This window comes from Heterodontus francisci, chromosome 47 (genome assembly GCF_036365525.1).
Source record: "Heterodontus francisci isolate sHetFra1 chromosome 47, sHetFra1.hap1, whole genome shotgun sequence".
Classification (NCBI taxonomy): domain Eukaryota; kingdom Metazoa; phylum Chordata; class Chondrichthyes; order Heterodontiformes; family Heterodontidae; genus Heterodontus; species Heterodontus francisci.
In genome coordinates, this window is record NC_090417.1 from 14,276,688 (window position 1) to 14,301,490 (window position 24,803).

A 24,803-nucleotide genomic window follows, 5' to 3' on the forward strand; every position below is an offset into this window, starting at 1 on the left:
TCCAGCTTCCCCTTAAATATAGCCACACTGTTCACCTTGAACACTCCCTGTGATAGCGAGTTCCACATTCTCAGCACCCTCTGGGTGAAGGAGTTTCTCTTGAATTCCCCCATTGGATTTATTACTCTTTACCTCATATTGATGATCCCTTGGTTTTTGGTCTCCCAGACAAGTGGAGACACCTTCTCCACATCTGCACTATTGAGACTGTTGACAAGTTGACAAGGCCTCGATGAGGTCACCCCCTCAAAAGAAAACAGCTGCAGCCAGTTGCGATTTTCCTGAAACTTCCAAGCTCTCAGTTTTGGGGTAAAATCCTCTTGAACCTTTTTCTTTTTGCACCTTCTCCAGTGCCTCCACTTTCAGCTCAGAATGTCTACTGATTATAGAATTTTACAGGACAGAAGGAGGCCATTGTGCCCATTGTGTCCAATCCGTCCCACTCCCCTGCTTTTTGCCCATAGCTCTGTAGATTTCTCCTTCTAAAGTAGTGTATCCAATTGCCTTTTGAATTACTAGTTGTATTTAAGAGTGAATCCAGTCCCCTTTCAGGCAGTGGATTTCAGACCATCACCATTGCTCTGTTAATTGTCCCCGATGCCTTGTGTCGGGAGTGTTTATTAAGTACACGCAGACAGAGAACCCTAGACACAGTTAATTGTGGATAGAACACCCAGGGGAAGGCTTGTGTTAACTACAGCAAATCTCCCGAGTGGCCCATTCATTACTGGAGTCCGCACGCTGCAGACTATTTTTGCTGAGATTGCTGATCTTGCAGCCCTCCGCACAGTGAAAGGAAGATTCCACAGGTGGGTGTCCTCATTTAAGTTGTTTTGTCAGTTGTTTCTGAAAGCCTTGACTCAGTGGGTCGTACTTAGACGCCCACTCCAGGGACTCGAGCATTTAATCGACAGCCGAAACCTCCAGTGTGGTACTGCGGGATCGCTACACTGTCCGAGGCGCCATCTTTCGGAGAAGTCCTTAAACCGAGGTCCCGTCTGCAAAATATCACGTGGCGCTACGCAAAGGAAAACAGGGCATCCTGCTCATATCTTGGTTTTCCAGCGTCAGCACTCTCCCTTCTGAGTCACAAGGTTCCAGGTTCAAGTCCCACTCCAGGGTTTGAGCACAGAAAATCCAGGCTGGCACTCCCACGGTACTGAGGGAGTGCTGCACTGTCTGAGGTGCTGTCTTTTGGACGAGACGTTAAACCGAGGCCCCATCTGCTTGCTCGGGAGAATGTAAAAGATCCCCTGGCAATATTTGGAAGATGAGAAAGGGGGTGTTCTCCCCAGTGTTCTGGCTCATATTTATCCCTGCAGTGATTGCTGACAGATTAGGTCTTCAGCACCAACTATTAGCTGCTTCTGCGCACAGTTTCTTCCTTCTGAGGCATCAGCAAGTCTTTGTACAATGTGACATTGATGGTTCATAAACATGGTTTGAGACGCAGCCCTTAGACCAGAGCAGTCGCAGAGGAGATTTGAAATCGTGAAGGATTTAGATAGAACAAATAAAGAGGAACTGTTTCCAATGGCTGAAGGGTCAATAAGTGGAGGAGACAGATTTAAGATAATGGGTAAAAGAACCACAGAGGAGATGAGAATTTTTACTTGTTGCAGTGTGTTGTTGTGAAGTGGATAAATACTTGAAGGGGATAAAATCGACTCGATGAGTCAAAAATGTACTTTGGTGCGATGCCGTTCCCTGAAGCGATTCCCTGTGGTTTGTGGCTCTCCTTTGAATGTGGCTGAGTGGCCACCGCGAAGGTGGAGTGAGTGGTGGTGGGTGGGGGGGAGAAACAGTGAGAGCCACGCTTTGAGTCATGAGTTGGGCTGAGTCAGTCTCAGAGGACTGGAATAAATGAGAGTCGTCGTCAGCACTCGGGCTCCCCACTCTAATGTGGCCAACACCAGTTGTGCTGAACATATTGAGCGTGAGAGTTGGGAAACTTAGGCCGTTCGTGACTGGGAAGTGAAACCGCAGGGCCTGTGAAGGCACAATAAGACAGTCAGTTCCACATGTGATGTTTGAGGTGGCATTGCAGTGATGTGGACCTCCTCTGTTAGGAACAGTGTGGCCTTCAGATGATTCTGTAGAGAGGGTGCAGTGAGGAGCACAGAGAGTTCTGTGACACTTCACAGTGAGTCACATCACAGTGAAATCTTTTTTCATAGACTGAAGTGCTTATTTTCCTTAAATGACAGGTACTGCAAACACTGCACGACACAGTGCGGAGGTGTGTGTGCGTGTGCGTGCGTGTGCGTGTTCGTTGCAGCACGGTTTGTGCTGACGTTGGACAGAATGATACTCCTGCTTTGAATCAAGTGAAGAGCTCAGGTTCACAATACAGGACCCCTCCCCTCTCCTGCGAAACCTCCTGTCAAATCACACTTGCAAAATCCGTCTATTTTTTTTTTCAATTCATTCACAGATGTTTTTTCGTTCAATGCAAATGCAATTGGTGTCAGCAAAATTGTGTGAAATGCATATTCTGCCAAGACTCTCTCCAGGGCACACTCCCCGCCCTCTCTCTCTAACCTCCTCCAGCCCCTCAACCCGCCGAGATCTCTGCACTCCTCCAATTCTGGCCTCTTGCTCATGCCCAATTATAATGGCTCCACCACTGGTGGCTGTGGGACAGTTTGCTTTGCTTCAAGTGTGTTAGAAATACAAGTGGCTGTTCCTAAACCGAGGCTTATTCCATGAATGAGGAGAAGTCTCTCAGCCAGTCTCAGTATTAAACAGTTAAACCTGATCACAAGAAGGAGAGAGACAAAGATGCATTTAAGACTGCTGACTCACAAGGGGGTGTAAATCCACAGCAGAAGATGCTCTACGTGGTCGAAACCCTCCAGCTTTATTTAATTGCAGAAGTGGCCCTCTTTTGATGTATTTTGTCCCTGTGTGAGCTTCAAAGGAAATGAGTTAGTGGTAAATTTTAAGTTCTTTTGTACTCCTGTACTTGTCGTCTTGTGGTTAACAGGCAAAGACTAAAGGGGAGGTTGGGGGAGGACTAAACATTTAAGTTTTTATGTTATACATGGTGTGCCAGTATCATTAAACAAGCTTTAATAACACTGTGCAATTTTGTAGGGCTTTTTTTTTTAATGAGACTTTAGGAGGTGTAATTTAAATGTTCTATCATCAAGTCAAATTGCTGTATTGGTCTTTTAAAATTCTCATCCTTGTTTTCAAATCCCTCCATGGCCTCACCCCTCCCTATCTCTGTAATCTCCTCCAGATCCACAACCCTCCCAGATCTGTGAGCTCCTCTAATTCTGGCCTCTTGCTCAACTCCAATTATAATGGCTGCACCATTGGAGGCCGGACCTTCAGCTGCCTGGGCCCTAAGCTTTGGAATTCCCTCCCTAAACACCTCCATCTCCCTCTCTCCCCCTCCTCCATTAGGATGCTGCTTCAAACCTATTTCTTTTGCCAAGCTTTTGGTCACCTTCCCTGACATCTCTTTCTGTGGCTCATTGTCAAACCTTTGGTGATAACGTTCCAACGAAGCACCTTGGGACGTTTTGCGACATTAGGAGTGTGAAATAAAGGCGGGTTGTTGTGGCCAGTTATTCAGGACTGAGATGAGGAGGAATTACTTCACTCAACGGGTTGTGAATCTTTGGAATTCTCTTCCCCCAGAGGGTTGTGGATGCTCCATCATTTAAGGCTGGGATAGAGAGATTTTTGGTCTCGCGGGGAATTATGGGATATGGGGCGTGGGCAGGCGAGTGGAATTGAAGCCCCAAGATCAGCCATGATGGTATTGAATGGCGGAGCAGGCTCCATGGGCCATCTGGTCTACTCCTGCTCCTATTTCTTGTGCTTTGCAATGAATCGAGTTTTGCCTCGAATGAGCTGATGACGTTCCTGTGAGATGGTGGCCCCTGTTGAATCGTGAAGGAAACTGAACCCAGAGATCAGTGTGCGCTCTTCATCATGGGGGGAGGGGGGGAGCGGGTTTGCCAACCCTGGTCAGGTGTTTCCTGGAGGTTTCATCACATGACTGCCTGCTGCAAACTGTGCGCCCCTGCCCCCCACCCCCGTCTCCCCCACACACACATGCACACCATTGGTCCATGCACTCTTGCCTTTTCAACCACCAATTGGGAAAAGAACACACTCTTTTGGGGGAATTTTAACCCTCTCTCCAGAGCAGATGAGCCTTGGTTTAATGTCTTCCCTTGGGATAGGAAGAATAGGAAGAAAAGAATGTGCCAATCAATAATGTCATTTCGTTGTCTTTCAACACTTGAGTTTGAACGAATTCCCCTGTGCCATTATTAGGTGGCTAAAGTCTCTTTGTCCCCTCTCCCTCCTGACTCTGATGTGAGAAATCAGCACAAGCCAGTGATGGAGGTTTGAACTTCTCTTGAACTGTATGATGCTCAGTTACCCACTAAGCCATCGAGCCACTGTGAAGCCTGAGACTGGATCTCCAGAACAATTGTCGCACTAAAGCGGACCGGAAATATCTGCCGTCATGTTTGCTGGCAAGCGACATTGAACACAAAAAGAGATAAACAAGAATCCCAGGCCTTCTGAACTTGGCCGCCAGCCATGCGAAAGCTGACGCCACATTCCTGATGTATCCACAGGGCTGGACGGGAGGGGCCGCCACGGAAATGCTGCACCTCACTTCACATGTCGATTTCTCACAAGAGAAAGAAGGGGCAGGCAGATCCCTCACTGAGTCTGCAATCCAAGCAGGGAACATGCAAACCATTGTGTTAACATGCATTTCTTTCTTTCTCTGCCCTGGCTTACAGTGTCACAACACACTTACTGGCTTCTGCAAGCCTATCAAACAGATGAGTATTTGCCTTGGTTTGTGGCCAGCTCTGGCCTGGCTCCAGTGATTGAAAATGGGTGTAATCACATGTCTGTGTACACCTATTACACTGATTATCACAGTTACTTTCAGACCCAGGCCAACGACTGCAGTTCTGGATGGCAGTTTCTTGAAGGATTGAGAAGACCCTCGAGGGCTGGATGGGAGATTTCATCAGTAACCGTTTAGAAACTGAAAATTAAGACAAGTCCATCATCAAGTCTGCAGCTAGTTTTTCCTTTCTCTTTTTTCCCCCCATCTCTCGGGGATTGTGTCATTTGACATTCAGCGAGTGAGCCATTTGCTCCCAGCCCTTTGGCTCATGCTGCTGCTACTTGCTCATCAGCAGGTCCACGAGGGAGCTGAATTAATGTTCCTTCTCTCTCCTTCTGTCTTACTCTGTCTCACTACACTCTCCCACCCTCTTGCTCTGTCGATCCTCACTCTCTCTGGGTAGGTTGCTGTTCTGGTACCATTGTGGAAATGAGCTGAGGGGCAGAGGGATGGAGAGGGTAATGAAGAGTTCAGAGCAGTGGTGAGTCTCTCTCTCTCTCTCTAACACTAACACACACACACACACACACACACTCACACTCACACTCACACTCACACTCACACTCTGAGGGAAATGAATCCATGAAGCAATGAGAATACACATTGTTATATGAACTCACCTTGCCTTTCGCTCGGCAGTCTTCCATCTGGATGCCAGGACCAATGTGAGTGTGGGTTATTTGGGAAATGTTGCAGACAGTAGTTTTACAAGGATCTTGAGATCACTTTAAAGTTTAGATGAAATTGCACACTTGTCCTTGCCAAAGTCGCTGATTCCAGAGGAGACATGGGAATGAACTGCATTCAGTCCCCACAACAGTCGGTAGATGACAAAACTTCCTGAAAAGTCCCAGATGATCTGCAGGACCCTTATTGCTTTGAATTCCCACTCTGCAAAGCTGAGTTTCATTACTTCACAGAAGGTACCTGACACTTGGAATGGAAGTAGACGAGTCTCACCTGCCAGCAAGTGGGATTCAGTTTTCGAACCTGTCTCAGAAACTGCTTTCCCAGCAGAGTTCATGAAAGTGAAAACTATGGAATCTGTTGTGAAGTGGCTGGACTGTGATCAGTCATTTGGGACGTGACCTGTGGCCACATGTGGCCTGCTTGGGAGGAACAGGTGACTTTGGATCGATGGATCTTTAAGGTCTCTGCCCTGGCGGGGGTTCCTCACCTCATGTCTACCTCTGTTGCAGACTCACCAATAGAGATTGATTCTTGAACAAAGAACACTACAGCACAGGAACAGGCCATTCGGCCCTCCAAGCCTGCGCCGATCTTGATGCCTGCCTAAACTAACACCTTCTGCAATTCCGGGGTCCGTATCCCTCTATTCCCTTCCTATTCATGTATTTGTCAAGATGTCTCTTAAACGTCGCTATCGTATCTGCTTCCACCACCTCCCCCGGCAGCAAGTTCCAGGCACTCGCCACCCTCTGTGTAAAGAACTTGCCTCGCACATCCCCTCTAAACTTTGCCCCTCGCACCTTAAACCTATGTCCCCTAGTAACTGACTCTTCCACCCTGGGAAAAAGTTTCTGACTATCCACTCTGTCCATGCCGCTCATAACTTTGTAAACCTCTATCATATCGCCCCTCCACCTCCGTCGTTCCAGTGAAAACAATCCGAGTTTTTCCAACCTCTCCTCATAGCTAATGCCCTCCAGACCAGGCAACATCCTGGTAAACCTCCTCTGTACCCTCTCCAAAGCCTCCACGTCCTTCTGGTAGTGTGGTGACCAGAATTGCATGTAATATTCTAAGTGTGGCCGAACTAAGGTTCTGTACAGCTGCAGCATGACTTGCCAATTTTTATACTCTATGCCCCGACCGATGAAGGCAAGCATGCCGTATGCCTTCTTGACTACCTCATCCACCAGGTGTTGCCACTTTCAGTGACCTGTGGACCTGTACGCCCAGATCTCTCTGCCTGTCAATACTCCTAAGGGTTCTGCCATTTACTCCATTCTCAATGTATCGTGCAACTACCAGGATGGTAGAAGGCAAACTAGACAGACCTTGGTCTTCTATTTAGCTCGCAATCCCTGAGTCTCCAGAATGATGGGATTTGATGCAAGGGGAAGGTGGGAGATGCTGAGGAGACTGTAGACTGGATGGACTTTGAACTCCAGGAATTGCTAAATTCCTTTAATCTGTGTGTAAGAAAGGCACTGAACCAGAAGCATGTGATTATCCACCACAAATTTATTTGCCATATTCATGAATGTAATTATAACTTTAAAAGCTTAAGTTACAAACATGTAGTTACAAAACGGACAACATTCAGGAAGCCTTGAGTGCAAACACTGACCCACAGTTGGAAATCGTGCAGCTGATGCATCGAGAATCAAGGCACAAGAGAAAAAAAAAAAGGACCACTCAATGAACATGAATGGAATTAAAAATAAATAACATATAATTCTGGAAATGTGTTTGGACTCCACCTGACAATTTGGTGTCTCAGTGAGTTAGGGACCATCCATGATTCTCATCTTGGTACTTGGGCGGGGGAGTGATTTTCTGTTAGACCCCTTTCCAATGTGCAAAAAATTATCAAAAACAAGATTCCTGCATTTATCAAGCACCTTATTGGGTCTGTTCAAATACCTAGTGTATGATTAGTTGCTTTGAAGCACAGCAGCTGTTATTGGGTTGGCCGATCTTTTACACAGTACGATCCCACAAACAGCATAGGAGCTGAATGGGCCATTGAGGAGGTTTTTGGGGTTGTCTAACACCCTCCTTAACCATCAGGAGCAGTGTTTTTGCTGGGGCTTGGACAGGTGGTGGCGGGGGAGCAATTTTCAGAGTATTTCAAACACTTGATGAAAACAGCTAGAAGATCATGGATGGCCCCTCACTGGTCCCTGGCATTCGTCATATTATTGGCCAGTTTACAGGAGCAACTGCGACACACCTTCAAAGAAATGTATGTTTTTTTTTTAAAACAAGGATCAGCACAGACGGTACTGTAAACAGGGAAGGCTCCCGTCCCAAGAAAATATTAGTTTGAGCTATTATTTTCCTTGAAGCTTTTCTTTGGGAAACTGGAAGGTTTTCAAGTCTGATATTCACACCCTCATTGCCACATGTCTATTTGTAACTTAGCTTTTGTCAGGGTGATGTAAAAGAGTTGTTTAAGTGTTTTGTTGGACCTTTCTTCCCACAATGTGGACACTTGAAGGACTGAGGAAGTTTCCCTGGAGTACTGTGACAAGTTCTGGACACTCCACCTTCGGAAAGGATTTACTGGTCTTGGGAGGAGTGCAGCATTTATTTACCAGAATGTTACACAAGCTGGGCTTTTGTTCCCTGGAACTTAGCAGGCTCAGGGCTGATTTGATCGAGATTTTCACGATATTACGGGGAACAGATGGGGTATACACAGAGAGGTTATTTCCACTGGTTGGGGAGTCTGCGATTCGGGAGCACGGACTAAAGTTGAGATCTTCAAGGAGTGAAATTAGCAAACACTTAAGAGTCATAAAGTCATTTGTGGCACAGAAGGAGGCCATTTGACCCATCAAGCCCATACCAGCTTTTCAATGGAACTATTCAGTCAAGTCTCACTTCCCCGCTCGCCCCTCGCAGCCCCTTCAAGTGACTTTCCAATTTCAAAAGGTAGGAGGTGGGATTGGTTCACAAAAATTCTATCAAAGGTATGAAGGGAGTAGAGGCAGGTAGATGGAGTTAGATTGCAGATCTGACTGAATGGTGAAACAGGCTCGAAGGGTTAAGTGACCTCCTCCCGTTGCTATGTTCCAGCATTTTTATTCCCTAATGAAGTGTTATTTGTCTCTCTCTCTCTCCACCATGCAGACGTGTGGCAGGGCAGTTAGAGGGTGAACAGGGTCAAACATTTAGCCCCCGAGATGTCCCCAGACTCCACCAAGATGTTATGGGATTTCTCTTGCACATTTCCTAAGGAACTGGTTAATCAGCAGCGTCAGCATAGCCTCAGCAAAAGCTTAACTATCCGTCTCCTGGGCTGCGAGACATTGGATTGATGTGAAAAGAGGGATGGGTGCAAAGTATTTGAAGCAACAGAGTTGTTGCGGAGTTGAAATAACATTGTTACTCTCGCTTGGGCTTAAAGTAAGTTCACTGCACACAAATACTTCCAAGACTTCTTTTTTTATGCCTGTAATCAACTCATTTTTTCACCCTAAAATGTCTGTGAAGTTTGTGCTGAGGGGATGGTTGTAAGCACCACCTGCAATCCTATCTGTGTTAGGTTTGTTGTGCGGTGATACATTTCCGATTGCTACAGTGACTATCTCTGTGCAATCAGTTGATCAGGGACAGGCCTGTTCATTTTATTAAGTTTATGCCCCCCTTATTAAGGATTCCCCCCACCGGAGGACACAGTATTTCCTGATGCACCGTATCAAATCCCTTCCTGGTCTTAATCACCTCAGTTAGATCAGCCCTCAACCTTCTGCTGGAAAATAGATCAATTTAAAATGCTTGGTGTGGAATTCAAAACAAAGAATTATTTGATTTGGAAGGGTGATCTTTGCTGTTTGTTAACACGAGGGTGTTGGTGATGGCACTGGGCCTGATCCAGAACCTGCAACTACAAGGAGATGTCGTTGGGTCAAGGGATTCCTTAGAATAAGCAGCATTTGACTGTTTCTTTGTCCTCTTTGCCAAGTTGTTTAGTTTGTTAACAATGTTACATACCAAGGTGTAGAATTTCACTGGCTTTGATGCAGGATATTATACAGGGTATTAGATGGGGAATTAAGCTCCTTTTACCCGTGGCTTACAATGTGCCTGAACATTGAGTCGAAGGACAGCCTCCCGCGTTATGCTTCCAGTCTTCTTGCCTGTGAGGGATTGGGATTCTGGAATGCACTGTCTGACAGGGCGTTGGATGCAGATTCGACAGTAATTTTCAAAAGGGAATTGGATATATGTAATCTACTTGAAATGGGAAAAATTTGCAGAGCTGTCGGGGAAAAAGTGGGTGATTGGGGGTCATTGGATAGCTCTTTCAAAGTGCTAGCACAGGTACGATGGGCTGAAGAGCCTCCTTGTGTGCTTGAAGATTCGATAAACTGGATGAAGACAACATCCTTGCAGTCTGCAACAAGGGGAGAATTTTAAAATTTGTTAGCCTGAACTGAAACCTCGAAGAGAAAAGGACAACATTCGACTACTTTGTGCTGCTCAATCTCCAAAGAAAGTTTGACTTTCAGTCGGGTTTTTATTTAGTATCCTGGAGATAATAGGAGCCTGAATTCTCGTATGTGTGTGTGTGTGTGTGAGTGAGTGAGTGACTGTCTCCACCAGTCTCATGGAATGAAGCCACCCATCTCACTGGTAAGATCAGCCCCCAAGCAGGGAGAGACCCTAACCCTAAATGTCCCGATCATTGATCTGCCAGGTCCAGCAGGAGCCTCAAGGCAGTTGAGAACTGAGTGTTGGTGCTATTGGGAATTGAGTCCTCCACCTGACACTTCAAGCAGAGACATTAACCTGTTCACAATAAACCTGCTCACATCCATGTTCAGTGGGTTGCTGGATTTGTGCAACAACCACACACCTTCTGCTCCCACAAAGGGCTGATACTGTCAGGGAAAAATGTGAAGGGAATTAGGTGGCCTTGCGAGATACTTGACCCGGACTAAATTCAAGCCAAGTCTGATTTGGAATGTGTTCTCTAAAGAAATGATACTCGGACATTTGGCTATTCGTTACCAGGTTACTGAGCTTGAGCTTCGATGTTTACTGTTTGTCAGTTAGCTTTCTGCCAAAGTTGCAGTTGGACAGTTGCTCCCTATTAACCACCATTAACATGAACAGTACCAGTTTGGAGGATCACACTGGGAACACCTTGGTTCTGCAGACAGGTACAGGCGTCCTCTTGGGCCCCACCCCTATTATGACTCATTCTCATGCGATGTCAGCTTTGAGCCCTGACGGGTGGGTCCCTCGTTGCCATTCAGATTGCGGAAGAAGGCACGCAGTTTTTGGTGTTCGCTGGATGGCCGGCTATTAAAGCCCGCCCTCTGTGGTGATGACAAGCAGCGGTCACTTTGGAGCAGGTGAACGAAGCCTGAAAAGTGCGAGCCCAAACCTGCCATCATATTCTCCCTTATGCTGCCCACTGTCTCCTCGTCACATTCAAGAAGGCTCCTCAGTAGCTTGTTGTAATACCTGGAGGCAATGACACAAATGGAGAGAGAAATTTAATGGCATTTAAAAAGGGGAATTCAAAACCAGTTAGTATCACAGCAATGCTCAATACAAAGCCCGTCTTTCAAATTCAACACCAGAAAACGGGTCTTGATTCTTTTCGAAGGCGTCTCAATTTTCAAGAGAAGTTATGGTCAATTAAAAGTCTTTGAGTGTTTGCAGGAAAACCTTGCATCCGCAGAGAGCTCTTCATGTTCTTGGGATGTCCCAAAGTGCTGCACAGCCAAAGACTTACTCGCAAAGGGTAGTCACGAGGAAATGCACAGCAAGATCCCACAAACAACCTTGGGTTTAATGACCAGGAAATGTGTTTTGTGCCGTTGGTTGATGGATAATTGTTGACCAGGATACTGGCTTTAACATATAATGCGGTGCGGACCTGATGTCTAGCTGAACAGGGAAGCAGGGGCTTGGCTTAACCTTTTCAGCCAAAGGGTGGCCCCGCCAGCAATGTAGCACTCCCTCAGTACTGCATTGCAGCATCACCTAGATGGCCTGCTGAAGTCCTGGAGTGGGACTTGAGTGCAAGACCCTGTGACTGCCGTGGCAAGTGTGCGATCACTGAGTCAAACTGTATGTGGAAATGGATTTCTTTGTCTAAAAATTAAAGGCAGCCTGCAGTCATAAATGCTGTCGTGATTACTTAACTTTCATTGGCTGCATTGCAAATCCCTTTCCACAGCTGTGACTGACTACCGGAGCTCATAGAATGGCATGACTGTCAGTAGTTTGGTCATCTTAGCTTGAGGCCAACTCAACATGACTGCCATCCAAGTCTTGTATCGGAGAATCATAAAGACAGATGCAGCAAACTGGAGCAGTAAACGCTTGGCGTGAGTTTTGGACAGCCCATTCTTACTGGAATATGATCACCTATCTCTCAATTCAGTCAGGTCAGGCATTACCATTATCATAATGACTTGAGAAGGTGCTGCCTGGTCATTGCCAGGTGCCAGTTTAGTAGCCTGATCACTTCCAGAAATTGCCAATGGTGTTCGGGGGAACGGAAGGTGGGAGGGTCCCTCCATGGTGGAAATGCCATCAAAAGTCACTTGAGCCAATCATGCAATTCACCAAAGGTGCCCTCAACCTGGAAACCATTACACAGCTGCAGTACTAAACCAAATCGAGTGCATTTCATGACCTCAAACTCTTCCAAAGCACTTTGCAGCCAATGAACGACTTTTGAAATGCAGTCACTGTAGAAATGTAGGAAACATGGGAGCCAATTTGCACACAGCAAGCTCCCACACACGGCACTGTGATAATGACCAGATAATCTGTTTTTGTGATGTTGATTGAGGGATAAAGATGAACAGAGAGATCTTGGTGTCCAGGTGCATAAATCCCTGAAGGTTGCTACCCAGGTTGATAGGGCTGTTAAGAAGGCATATGGTGTGTTAGCTTTTATTAGTATGGGGATCGAGTTTCGGAGCCACGAGGTCATGCTGCAGCTGTACAAAACTCTGGTGAGACCGCACCTGGAGTATTGCGTGCAGTTCTGGTCACCGCATTATAGGAAGGATGTGGAAGCTATGGAAAGGGTGCAGAGGAGATTTACTAGGATGTTGCCTGGTATGGAGGGAAGGTCTTACGAGGAAAGGCTGAGGGACTTGAGGTTGTTTTCATTGGAGAGAAGGAGGAGGAGAGGTGACTTAATAGAGACATATAAGATAATCAGAGGGTTAGATAGGGTGGATAGTGAGAGTCTTTTTCCTCGGATGGTGATGGCAAACACGAGGGGACATAGCTTTAAGTTGAGGGGTGATAGATATAGGACAGATGTGAGAGGTAGTTTCTTTACTCAGAGAGTAGTAAGGGCGTGGAACGCCCTGCCTGCAGCAGTAGTAGACTCGTCAACTTTAAGGGCATTTAAGTGGTCATTGGATAGACATATGGATGAAAATGGAATAGTGTAGGTCAGATGGTTTCACAGGTCGGCGCAACATCGAGGGCCGAAGGGCCTGTACTGCGCTGTAATGTTCTAAAAAAAAAAGAGCACTAGGGATAACTCTGCTCCCCCCCACCCCCCCCCCCCTCCCCAACCCTCTTCTTCAGATAGTGCCCTGGGATCTTTTCCTTCCTGAAAGGGCAGGCACAGCCTTGGCGTCTCACATCTGAATGACGGCACCTCCGACAGTGCAGCACTCCCTCAGGACTGCACTGGAGGGTCAACCTCGACATCCATGCCGCCAATGGACTGTCTAAAATACTGTACCAGGGTTCAAGCCCTTATGTTATGAAAGAGGTCTGCAGAACAGTCAGCAGAGCTCTGAGATGAGTCAAAAGATGATGCTGCTGGAGAACTGCTTTCACAATGCAGTGATGACTGGCAGGGCCATTTCATATAAAAGTGGGACAGATATTTACAGTTACAATGCTCACAGCTAGAATGTGACACAGAAAATATCCAGGCCACTACCTGATGCAGTAAACCAGTCAAATTATATTTTTGTTTCAGTCATAGCAAGTACTGGACATAAAAGACCAGGGTCCACGTCGTTCAGTTTCCACCACACTTACAGTTGCATGATAAAATGATCGTCAGCATCAATCTCTATCAGTGAGTCTGGAACAAAACCCAGACATGAGGTGAGGGAATCTCCCAGTGGTGGAGAGCTTTGGGTCCAAAGTCCCCTGTTCCTTCCAAGCACGCACAACATGTCATGTCTCAAATGACTCATATACTGGGTCCCAAGATGTTGTAAGAAATTTATCTACTTTGCATTGGAATGAATCAATCCCCCGTGAAGCCTGTTCTACAGACCGACTTCTGATACCCAAAGACGTCCAGGACGTGGTAACATACCTGTTTTTGAAATGTGCGGGGAGCTGAATGACTTCTGTTATTGCTGCGGTGTTGCGTTTTGCCATTGTGCAGATGTCCAGTTTCCTGTAACATTCCTCCTGAATGTCTGCGATCATTTTTTGAAAAGCAGAACATCTACGAATGGTGAAGAAGGCCTTGGAAGTGATCCCATTAACGATGCACTTCAAACTGTCCTTGACAAATGCTTTTCCCTATGGCACAAAACACTCATCAGTCCTGAAACTTTGTGCAACAGCCAAAGTTTGTCTTGGAAAGAACTACAAAAAGAATCAATTGGCAACATTTCCAGAAAAATTCAAATCAAAAGCTTCAGCACTGGCAGTGTATTTATGTCCCAAGTTCCTTCCTCTCTTTGCTTCACCTAATGTCATGGTCCAAACTCTTTGAACTAACTTCCGCACTCTAGACAGAGTCCGGATCACAGTACAGCAGCATCGTGGTGCTGTGGGTGAACTCGTAATCTCAGGGCCTGAACTCATGATCTGCAGACATGAGTTCAAATCCCACCACAGCAGCTGGGGAATTTAGATTCAGTACGTTAAATAAATCTGGAACAAAAAGCTCGTATCAGTCATGTTGACGATGCAACAACTGGACTGCAATAAACCCAACTGGTTCACCAGTGTCCCTTAGGGAAGGATGCCTGCTGTTCTTACCCGGTCTGGTCCACATGTGACTCCAGACCCCCAACAATGTAGTTGACCCTTAACTGCCCTCTGAAATGGCCGAGCAAGCCACTCAGCTGTATCAAAAACTGCTCCGATGGACTGTAGCATTTTAAGAAGGCTGCTCACCACCTTCTGAAATGCATTTAGGAATTCGGAATAAATGCTGCTGCACACATCCAATAATTGAACGAAAACAAAAAGAGTAGAGTTTCAATGAATCTCGGGGGCTTCATCAGGAAGATGCTCCAGTGCTGAGGCACGTCACCCCAATTTTCTCCAGACTCTTCATTCTCTCTGCCTCATTCTTACCAGTTGGATACATAAGACTTCTGGTCTGTGCCGACCACCTGCCTTGTGACAACTTCAGAACTTATGCAAAAATGACTTGCCCTGAAAAGCATACAGGCCACTCAACTGTTTTCTTTCTTCCTACAATGGCCCCCATTCTGAGCTGACTAACGTTCACCCCAATATCAGTTCAGGTTCTGGATTTCCAGCTGTCTTGATGTCACTTACTTGAGTAGTGCTGACTTGGTGCAAGTGTGTTCTCAAGGTGACTTCGAATCTTTGAGATTTTACAATGGTTAGAAGTGTAGGATTGTATATTGATCTACATATACCTGCAGGTACACCTCATGGTAGCACCAAGCACATGCCAAGTACACCATGCTTGAGTTGGGAGGGGCTGCACATCACCCTAATTTGAGGTCCAAATTGAACATTGCTTTCCCTGGCACAATTTTCTCAGTTCGCGGCTGATCCACGGTGAAGATGATATTTTCTTGTTTCATGAATGGAAAACTGTTGGAGCATCCAATGGTTAATCAATGGCCAAAGAAGAACATGCTAAGGAAGTCTGAAATTTGTCCTGCTGATTTGAACCTGTGTCCCCTTTTTTCCTCTGCTCTTGTTTTTTCTTGGTGCTCTGGATTTGCCTTTTCTAAGTCATGAGCTATCTTTTTTCATTCGTTCTTGGGAGGTGAGCATCACTGGCTCGGGCATCATTTATTGCCCATCCCTTATTGCCCTTGAGCAGGTGATGGTGAACCACCTACACTTGATGGGCTTGCTAAGTCATTTCAGAGGGCAGTGAAGAGTCGAGCATGTTGCTATGGGTTTTGAGTCACAAATAGGCAGATTTCCTCCCCGGAAGGACGTCTGTGAACTGAATGGGTTTTTTATGATCTGGTAATTTCATGATTATTAATGAGACCAGCATTTTATTCCAGATTTATGAATTAATTGATAATGGGATTTGAACTCTTAACTTTGCAGCATGAGTCCAGGCCTCTGGATTACCAGTCCAGTGACATGACCACAATGTTACTGTTCCCCCAATATTATATGTTGTATTTCTAATATATAATATCATGCATTCCATTTTCTCTTTGCGCTGCAAAGTCCAGATTTCTCTGACTTTCCTCGCCAGCTTTAACTCTCTGGGGTTAGCTTGTTATTCTGTACCTCACTTCCATCACTTCCAAGTCTCGTGTCTCAGTGACCCAAATCTTCACGACACAGTTCGTGAACTAGTTCATCCTCTTGTGGTACTACTCACAAACAGCCGAGTCTACATTTATAAGACTCAAAGTAGGAAGAATTAACCATCAGGAAAGATGCAAGAGGCTGAGGTTCTTTTCTCTGCAAAAGGGCTGAGAAGCGATGGTCTTGAAAATTACAAAGGGGTGCGATAGGGCAGGTGTAGAGAAATGTTTGCAGTTGTGCAGAGTCCAAAACTAGGGGCTATAAATAGAAGATACTCAGTCATAAATCCAATCGGGAATTCAGGAGAAACTTCTTTACCCAGAGAGTGGTGAGAATGTGGAACTCGCTACTGCAGGGAGTGGTTGAGGTGAATGAAATGCATGCATTTAAGAGAAAGCTCGATCGATGGGTGATGGGAGAAAGGAATAGAAAGACATACTAATAGGGTTAGATGAAGCAAGGAGGGAGGAGACTCACATGAAGCAATAACACTGACATCTCGTGGCTGGGCTCAATGGTCTGTGAGTACTATGGACTGAAATGGAAGACCCAAGTGAAACTGCAACAGTTTTGTGTCAAGATATTGTACCAGGCTATTCACTCGTCGCAACCAATGGGATAATGGGTCTCAATTGCAGTTCTTTAAGAAAGGACAAACAGTAACATGAAAATGAAGAAGACAGCCTCTTCATTGGGCAGACCAAAGACCATTGCATCCGACATTACGGTTCTGACTTGAAGTCGATCTGCTTTCCTCGTTTATACAACAATCTTCTCTACATACTTAGAAGCCTCCTCGGCAAGCTAAACTTTTTGGTTTTAAGCTTCTCTGGTGCTTCAGTACCTTCCCTTCCTGCTGTAATTAGGAGATGTAACTAAACTGAGGAGCATGTACAGGTTTATGGCTTGGAATCTTGAACAAATACAGCCTTAGCTGTTGACAGCGCACACTTAGTGATTCATTGATAATGCAATGATGCTTCAGAAAATTGTACTTTTAATTACCAAGGGATGAAAACTAAGCAATCGAACCTGGAGAGGACACTGATGATCTTAGCTGAGTCCTCAGCAGCGAATTCAAAGGCTAACTGGTTTGGAACATCCTGCATTAGGTCTGAAGGATTGGCATTGCAGTAAAGTTTTACTGTACAGTTTTTTTTTCTTCACTTTTGATTTTTCTTCTCCCGATCTTTTAGTCCTCGTGCAGCAGGCACATTGAATCAAGAGGACAGTCCTTCATCAGTGTCATTTGTAACTCTTTTTGCTTGGGTTGGGCTCGTCCAGGTCATCAAAGAATTACCATATCAGTGACAACACTTCAAAAGTACTTCACTGGCAGTAAAGTGCTTTGAGACATCCAGAGATCATGAAGAGTGCCACATAAATGCAAGTTTTTCTTGCTTCTCATTTCTCTGATTAATTCCCCTCCTCAGCCCCAAATGCCATCTGCATTGCTTTCCTTCAGACATGTCTTGGCTTACGCTGTGACTTCAAGATAGGAGAAATCTCGGACATGATCCTACAGCACCCTTTTTAATTGGAGCTTTCAGTTTCATTTACGTTACAGCAAGTGGTTGCAGATTAATAGAATTCATCAAACAGACCTCTGATTTACATTGAGAATGTTGATCTTCAAACACTTCTCTTGCTGGTAGAAAAAGGAGTGGGCTTTGCCTTCACTGCCTGGGAGTTGATCATTATCTGAGCAGAGGAGAGAGGGAAAAATCTGAGAGAGAGGATGGAACCCCTGGCAATGGAACCCGCTCAATGGACGAGTTGCAAGGGGGCACCAAATCCCACCTGCCAGATTCTCCTTTCAGCACTTAACTCAGATACTGGTCAACACTCAGGTGCTGAAGCAGAAAAAGACTTGCATTTATTTAGTGCCTTTTGTCTCAAATTGCCTCAAGGCCGAGGAAGTACTTTTGAGTGTAGTCCCTGTTGTAATGTGGGAAACACAGCAGCCAATTTGCACACAGCAAGATCCCACAAACAGCAATGTGATAATGAGCAGATAATCTGCTTTTGAGCAACGTTGATTGAGGGATGAATATCGGCAAGGAAACCAGGGAGAACTCCCCTGTGCTTTCTTCAAAATAGTGCCAGCCTTGAATTTTTTTTTTCTCAACTCTCTGGAGTGGGACTTGAACCCACACCCTTCCGACACGAGGTTAGAGTGCTAACAAGTGACCCACGGCTGACCCTTCTACCCAGCGCACAGAGTCATGTCAGTTAATCCCCTACCTGAGTGTCAAATCTAGCAGCACTGTATAGGAAGGACCTGCAGATATCATACATCCCGTCAGTGTTACAGGTTGAATTCTCCAGACATGCAAACGCCCCACAGCCCACGTGGAGTGCATTGTTCAGGCACCGGATGATTTCCGCTGCAGGGAGAAAGAATATACTGAAGGTTAACTCAGAAAGATTGCCAGAGACCTCAGCAGGTTTTCCAAGCCTCCAGAATTTTCCTGGGAGTCTCCAGCCGTTCCGATTAAGCTCTAGGACACCACTTCCCTTGGTTGCTCGCAGCAGTGTCCAGGAGATTGACCTCCAATTCCCGGAGACTGCAGAGCAATGCTAGAGGAGGATTGGTAACCTTGACTCACCAGTGATGGACTTGATGTTCGATTGGGACGACTGTGCTACAGGGTCACAGGTACATGTACTGATAGGTTTATGTTAATTATTGCCACCGCCTTCAACTACAATGGAAGTTTAACAATATCGTGGCTCTCCTGCCCCTATCCCGACTCACCACTTTCTGAGGTGCATCTTTGGGTGATGCCATTGTTGGAATGTGCTAAGCAGAAGCCGAGCAGGAAGGGGAGCTGGTGGGCACAGTAATAGAGGGAAGTCTCAGAGCAGGGCTGTTTCTCACGATATCTGGGACATGGAACAAAGGTATGGGAAGGAGAAATAAGTATGTCTCGATGTGCTTATTTGAAACTACTAAGAGCTCTTGTAGCATTGATCATCGGTAAGCTCGAGGATAGAGCTGGGTTAAGATATTTAACTTTTAACCTGGCCTGTCCCTTGAGGGCCACTGCTCGAAATGGTCAACTGCAGCTCATCATAATTGTGAAATCAGAGAACAGTTGTAATTGTTTGTAAATTTAAAACTGCGGACCAATGAGGTTGTTTTATAAAGGAGAAAAATGTTCCACCATGTAATACCTAATGTAGTATTCTGTAACTGAATTAAAACAACGTTCCTTTATGGCCACAAAGTCTAACATTAGGTGAGGTCAGTTGTTCTTCAGGATGCAGGTCAGAGCCCAGGATGAAGTGCCTGGCTTTCTTACTTTCTGATGAGTGTGATTACTAAGGTCAAAGATTCTGACTCCTGTGTTAATAAGGTAGTTTCCATTCCCGTTTGTGGGACAAATATCTGCATGTCTGACACTGGTATGCATGAAGTGTATCATTTTTGTTCTAAAACAAGCCAATATTGCATGGCAACATTGACCCTCAGCCAGGGCATGTCCTGTTTAAAGAACAGGAATATTCCAAGATGAAAATAAAAATCAAAGGAGGCCACTTCACCCCCTCAAGCCCATTCTGCAAAGTCAAGTGGAGAATGAAAAGTGTAACTGTGTCTCTTGAAGGATCGGAAGTTGAAAGACAAAGTCAAGTAAGGGCGGGGTGACCTCGTGGAGATTTTTGTTCAGAGACCGCAGACATTCTGGCTTTGGTATTTTGTGCTCTTGGAAATTTCTTTCCAAGTTTCTTTATACTTCGATGTATGACGTTCCGTGTGATAGTTAGGGTGTTCCAGACAGGAATCGCACTTGAGATACACCACTTTTAGAAATGTTATTTATGAAAATATTAATAAGCTTACATCTACATGCAGTTCCTGTCAGCTTCTACTCTCTCAGATTACAATGTTCACCTTGTGTGGAAACAGCCTATGTGAGGCTATTGCCACCTGCCAGAGGAGCAGTTTTGGTCTCCTTATCTGAAGAAGGATGTTCTTGCTATAGAGGGAGTGCAGCAAAGGTTTACCAGACTGATTCCTGGGATGGTGGGACTGACGTATGAGAAGAGATTGAGTTGGTTAGGATTATATTCGCTGGAGTTCAGAAGAGTGAGGGGGGATCTCATAGAAACCGATAAAATTCTAACAGGATTTGACAGGGTAGATGCAGGAAGGATGTTCCCGATGGTGGGGGAGTCACGAACCAGGGGTCATCGTCTAAGGGTACGGGGTAACCTTTCAGGATTGAGATGAGGAGACATTTCTTCACCCAGGGAGTGGTGAACCTGTGGAATTCAATACCACAGAAAGCAGTTGAGGCCAAAACATTGTATGTTTTCAAGAAGGAGTTAGATATAGCTCTTGGGGCGAAAGGGATCAAAGGGTATGGGGCGAAAGCGGGAACAGGTTACTGAGTTGGATGATCAGCCATGATCATAATGAATGGGGAAGCAGGCTCGAAGGGCCGAATGGCCTACTCCTATTTTCTTTGTTTCTATGAAACACTGCAGCACTCATACCACAAGGGAGGAATGACAGTGTGATAGGTTTTTAGAGGCAATTGGCATCATCAATGTGCACGGAGCAATTTATATAGGAATAAGGACAGCACAGGTACAATGTTAAAATAGGGACTGAATTCTATCTGCCTGCCCTCATTCAAAAATGCCGCAGCCTCGAACCCATCACAGAAAGATGACACTTAGTCTTACTGCCCACAGGACATGACCAGTGTATATATTATGCAACACCCAAGTGGAAAACTAGCCATGATGGAATGTGAAATATAATTCAGGTTTTTGTTACTACTTTTGACATTTCATATTAACTTTCACCACATCACTTTTCAATCACTTTTGTCCATGTAGCACAGAATCCAAATGAGCTCCAGCCAATACAGTTAAAGGAACAGCTTGCATTTCTGTCACTTCTTTTACCACCTCAAAATGTTCCTAAGTGCTCGAAAGCCACTGAAGTTCTTTGGAAGTGTGGCAGACAGGAAACAAAGAATAGGGACAAATGGGTCTTTTTCCGAACGGCAGGCAGTGACTAGTGGAGTACCGCAGGGATCGGTGCTAGGACCCCAGCTATTCACAATATATATGAATGATTTCGATGAGGGAACTAAATGTAATATCTCTAAATTTGCAGATGAGACAAAACTGGGTGGGAGGGTGAGTTGTGAGCAGGATGCAGAGAGGCTTCAGGGTGATTTGGACAAGTTGAGTGAGTGGGCTAATGCATGGCAGATGCAGGATCATGTGGATAAATGTGAGGTTATCCACTTTGGTAGCAAAAACAGGAAGGCAGATTATCTGAATGGCTATAAACTGAGAGAGGGGAATATGCAGCGAGACCTGGGTGTTCTCGTACACCAGTCGCTGAAGGTAAGCATGCAGGTGCACCAGGCGATAAAAAAGGCAAATGGTATGTTGGCTTTCGTAGCGAGAGGATTCTAGTACAGGAGCAGGGATGTCTTGCTGCAATTATACACGGCCTTGGTGAGGCCGCACCTGGAATATTGTGTGCAGTTTTGGTCTCCTTATCTGAGGAAGGATGTTCTTGCTATAGAAGGAGTGCAGTGAAGGTTTACCAGACTGATTCCTGGGATGGTGGGACTGATGTATGAGGAGAGATTGAGTCGGTTAGGATTATATTCGCTGGAGTTCAGAAAAGTGAGGGGGGATCTCATAGAAACCTATAAAATTCTAACAGGATTTGACAGGGTAGATGCAGGAAGGATGTTCCCGATGGTGGGGGAGTCCAGAACCAGGGGTCATCGTCTAAGGGTACGGGGTAAACCATTCAGGACTGAGATGAGATTTCTTCATCCAGAGTGTGGTGAGCATGTAGAATTCGCTACCACAGAAAGCAGTTGAGGCTAAAACATTGTATGTTTTCAAGAAGGAGTTCGATATAGCTCTTGAGTTTAAAGGGATCAAATGGTATGGGGCGAAAGCAGGAACAGGTTATTGAGTTGGATGATCAGTCATGATCATAATGAATCGCGGAGCAGGCTTGAAGGGCCGAATGGCCTACTCCTGCTTCTATTTTGTATGTTTCTGTGGCTATTGTTATGTGGGAAAACACGGCAGGCAAACACAAACAGTAAATGAGATAAATGTGCAGTTGAGCTGTATTTGGTGGTGCAACTTAATAACATCTGCCCTGCTCTTCTTCGAATAATGCTCGTGAGTTCTTTAAAGTCCACCTTAGAGATCGGACGGGACCTCAGTTTAATGTCTCATCTGAAAACCAAGGGCTCTGACAGTGCAGTAATCCCTCAGTATAGAGTTTTAGTTGAGATTACATGCGGAAGCCTTTTGAGAGCCCGCTCACTGAGCCACAGCTGTCACTGACATCATGGTGACCACACGTCACAAATAACGTGTCACATGTGAAACTCCTGGGGATGTCTCTGAAGATGTGATAAGACCCCTTAGAAATGTACATTCTTATTTCCTGCACCACCATCAGTAGGATTGACTCAAAACCTAATGAGAGCACTGAAAAACAAAATTCCTCTGTCCAATGTGAAACTGCAAGACATGAAGGAAGGCACATTTTTGTTGTTTCATATCTTGTCAAAGAAAAGGTTAAATCAGCATTTCGAAATGAATTATTGCAATTGAGAAATACATCAGTGAAATGCACCTTTGGTGTATCAGACTACATTCAACCCAGTCGCTGGTGTCGATGATCACTGCCACAGAACTGGGGCAGTGCATTGAAAGGGTGGTTGTAATTTTTCAGACACTGCAATTCATCAGTGATTGTGATATTGAAAGCAGCCACTCAGTACCATATAAAATGCAGAAAAACAACAGACTGTACCTCTTTCGCACAACTGAAATCGCAGAAGCTATGTCTTGAATTTTTTTTTGGTTTTGAGAACAATCTGGTGGATTTCTGAACCGAGAATGACAAAAACAAACCCAACTGAATGCAAAGCAAGGTCTATCGCCAGGATTGCAATGGTGGATCCTTGGTGGGGTGGGGTGGGGAGGGTTGTCTTTTTTAAAAAAAAGAGAAGGATCAGGTGATATTGGTGACAGGGACAAAGAGTCTTAAAGTCATTTCTAAATCACAGCATCAGTTGTACCAAGTTCACTTCTTCAACTTTACATTCTGTCACAACGTCAGCAGTGATACTCTGAAATTGCTTTGAAATTTTTCAAAAAAAAAACTTACCAATTCCTTTGTCTGGAGTGTGATTCACCCTGGTTTCCCTTGGCAACTAAGTAGTTTTAGGAGTGAGCACACACACACACACCCTGGTTACTGCGGAACGCAAGGTACAAAAAATGCTGCAGTCTGGTGTGTACAAGCTGACGGCTCACCCTTGGTAATTCGTGCAGACCACCAGCCCCAACACACAAACATACACATACACACACACAGTCCACATGCAAAGCAGCCTTCTCTCCTGGTAGATAGTCACCTTTCCCAATCCTGCACCACCTTACTCCTATGTACAAGTTAAAACAAAAAAATCACCCCAGTCCAAACATCTACTGCATTTAATGGCAGTGCAAAGCAGTTTGACACTGAAAGGACACAAGTTTCAGTTGAAAAATAAGCAGTATTTGCAGCAACTGGAAACGAAAGTGTCCTTTGCCACAAGCTGACCCAGGTCATGACTGCCCACTTCAGCCTTGAAATGTGAAACTGTACACCGTTCTGCCAATCCTTCAACAAAGCGTGAAGAAACACGTTTTTTAAAAAAAAAAATCAGAGTTGGAAACTGCATTTCAATGCCTGCACACACAGGAGGTCAAGTGAGTGGAGGTGGGGGCATGAAGGCACAGTGGAAGACGGGATCTACCCCCCACCCCCCCTCCCCACAGCCCCCCCCCCCCCCCTCCGCCGGCTGGGGAAAAGAGGGAGATTTGGGCTGCAGCAGACTGATGGGCAACACACATTTACCTGAATTCTGCGCTGAAATCCTGGTCCGCCTGGATGACACTGAGTCATTCTTATCCTCAACAGGTGGAGCTATTTCATCGGCAGCCGACCAACCACCCAGCTGAATGGAAACCAGGAGGGCAAAGAAAACTGTCTTGTGCAACATTGCTGCAAACGATGGGCTGATCGGGTTCGCTCAGCTTTCCCCCTTTTCTTCTTCTGCAGTCTCTCTCTCGCACCAGCTCAAGTGTGCATGCAGAATGAGAGGTGTGTATGTGTGTGTGTGTCACTTTCTGGACTGCACAGTCATATTTATACAAGTGTTATCTCGGGGGAAGATCTCAGTCAAATCGTAAGCAGAATCCAAGCTGCCAATGAAAGGCAACTTGCGGGAACTGTCCATTCAGGATCCGACTTCCCCCACTTCGCACACTGAATAATTGTCCCAAAGTTGAGACACGCAAGCGCACATTTCCAGCACTCAGAATGATACAAGGGGCTTCTTCAGTGCAGCTTGGAAGTTTTTGCAAGGCGTTTCATTGATTTTTTTCTTTCTTTCTTTCGCGATGCAGGTGCAGTTGAGCGGCTGACTCGAGCTGCACGCGAAATTTTCACGCAAGCCCACTCTGATTTCAACAGATCCAACGTTTTGGCAATTTGGTTTAACCCATTTCCTGCAGTCGCATCGCCAAATGCTAAGCGGCCGTGTTCACGTAAAATAATTCGACCTCACAGTTTGCAAGCCATCATGTCGGATCTCCCAATAAGATTCTACAGGGTATTTTTTTTTGCAGTCGAGAAACTGATGCAATTTTGCTCCAAACAAAAAAGCCCGAAGAC

The 24,803-nt window shown here is 45.5% G+C and overlaps 1 protein-coding gene across 1 annotated transcript; it reads right to left on the bottom strand.

Annotated features, from left to right (window-relative positions):
* Positions 1-7,079: 7,079 nt before the first annotated feature.
* LOC137357254 (stanniocalcin-1-like) lies at positions 7,080-24,273 on the bottom strand. Its single transcript, XM_068023452.1, has 4 exons — positions 23,985-24,273; positions 18,323-18,465; positions 13,905-14,116; positions 7,080-11,056 (listed from the first exon to the last, which is right to left on the bottom strand). The coding sequence occupies exons 1-4, from the start codon at positions 24,127-24,129 to the stop codon at positions 10,780-10,782; spliced, it is 777 nt and encodes a 258-aa protein (XP_067879553.1). The 5' UTR covers positions 24,130-24,273; the 3' UTR covers positions 7,080-10,779.
* Between the last annotated feature and the right edge of the window lie 530 nt (positions 24,274-24,803).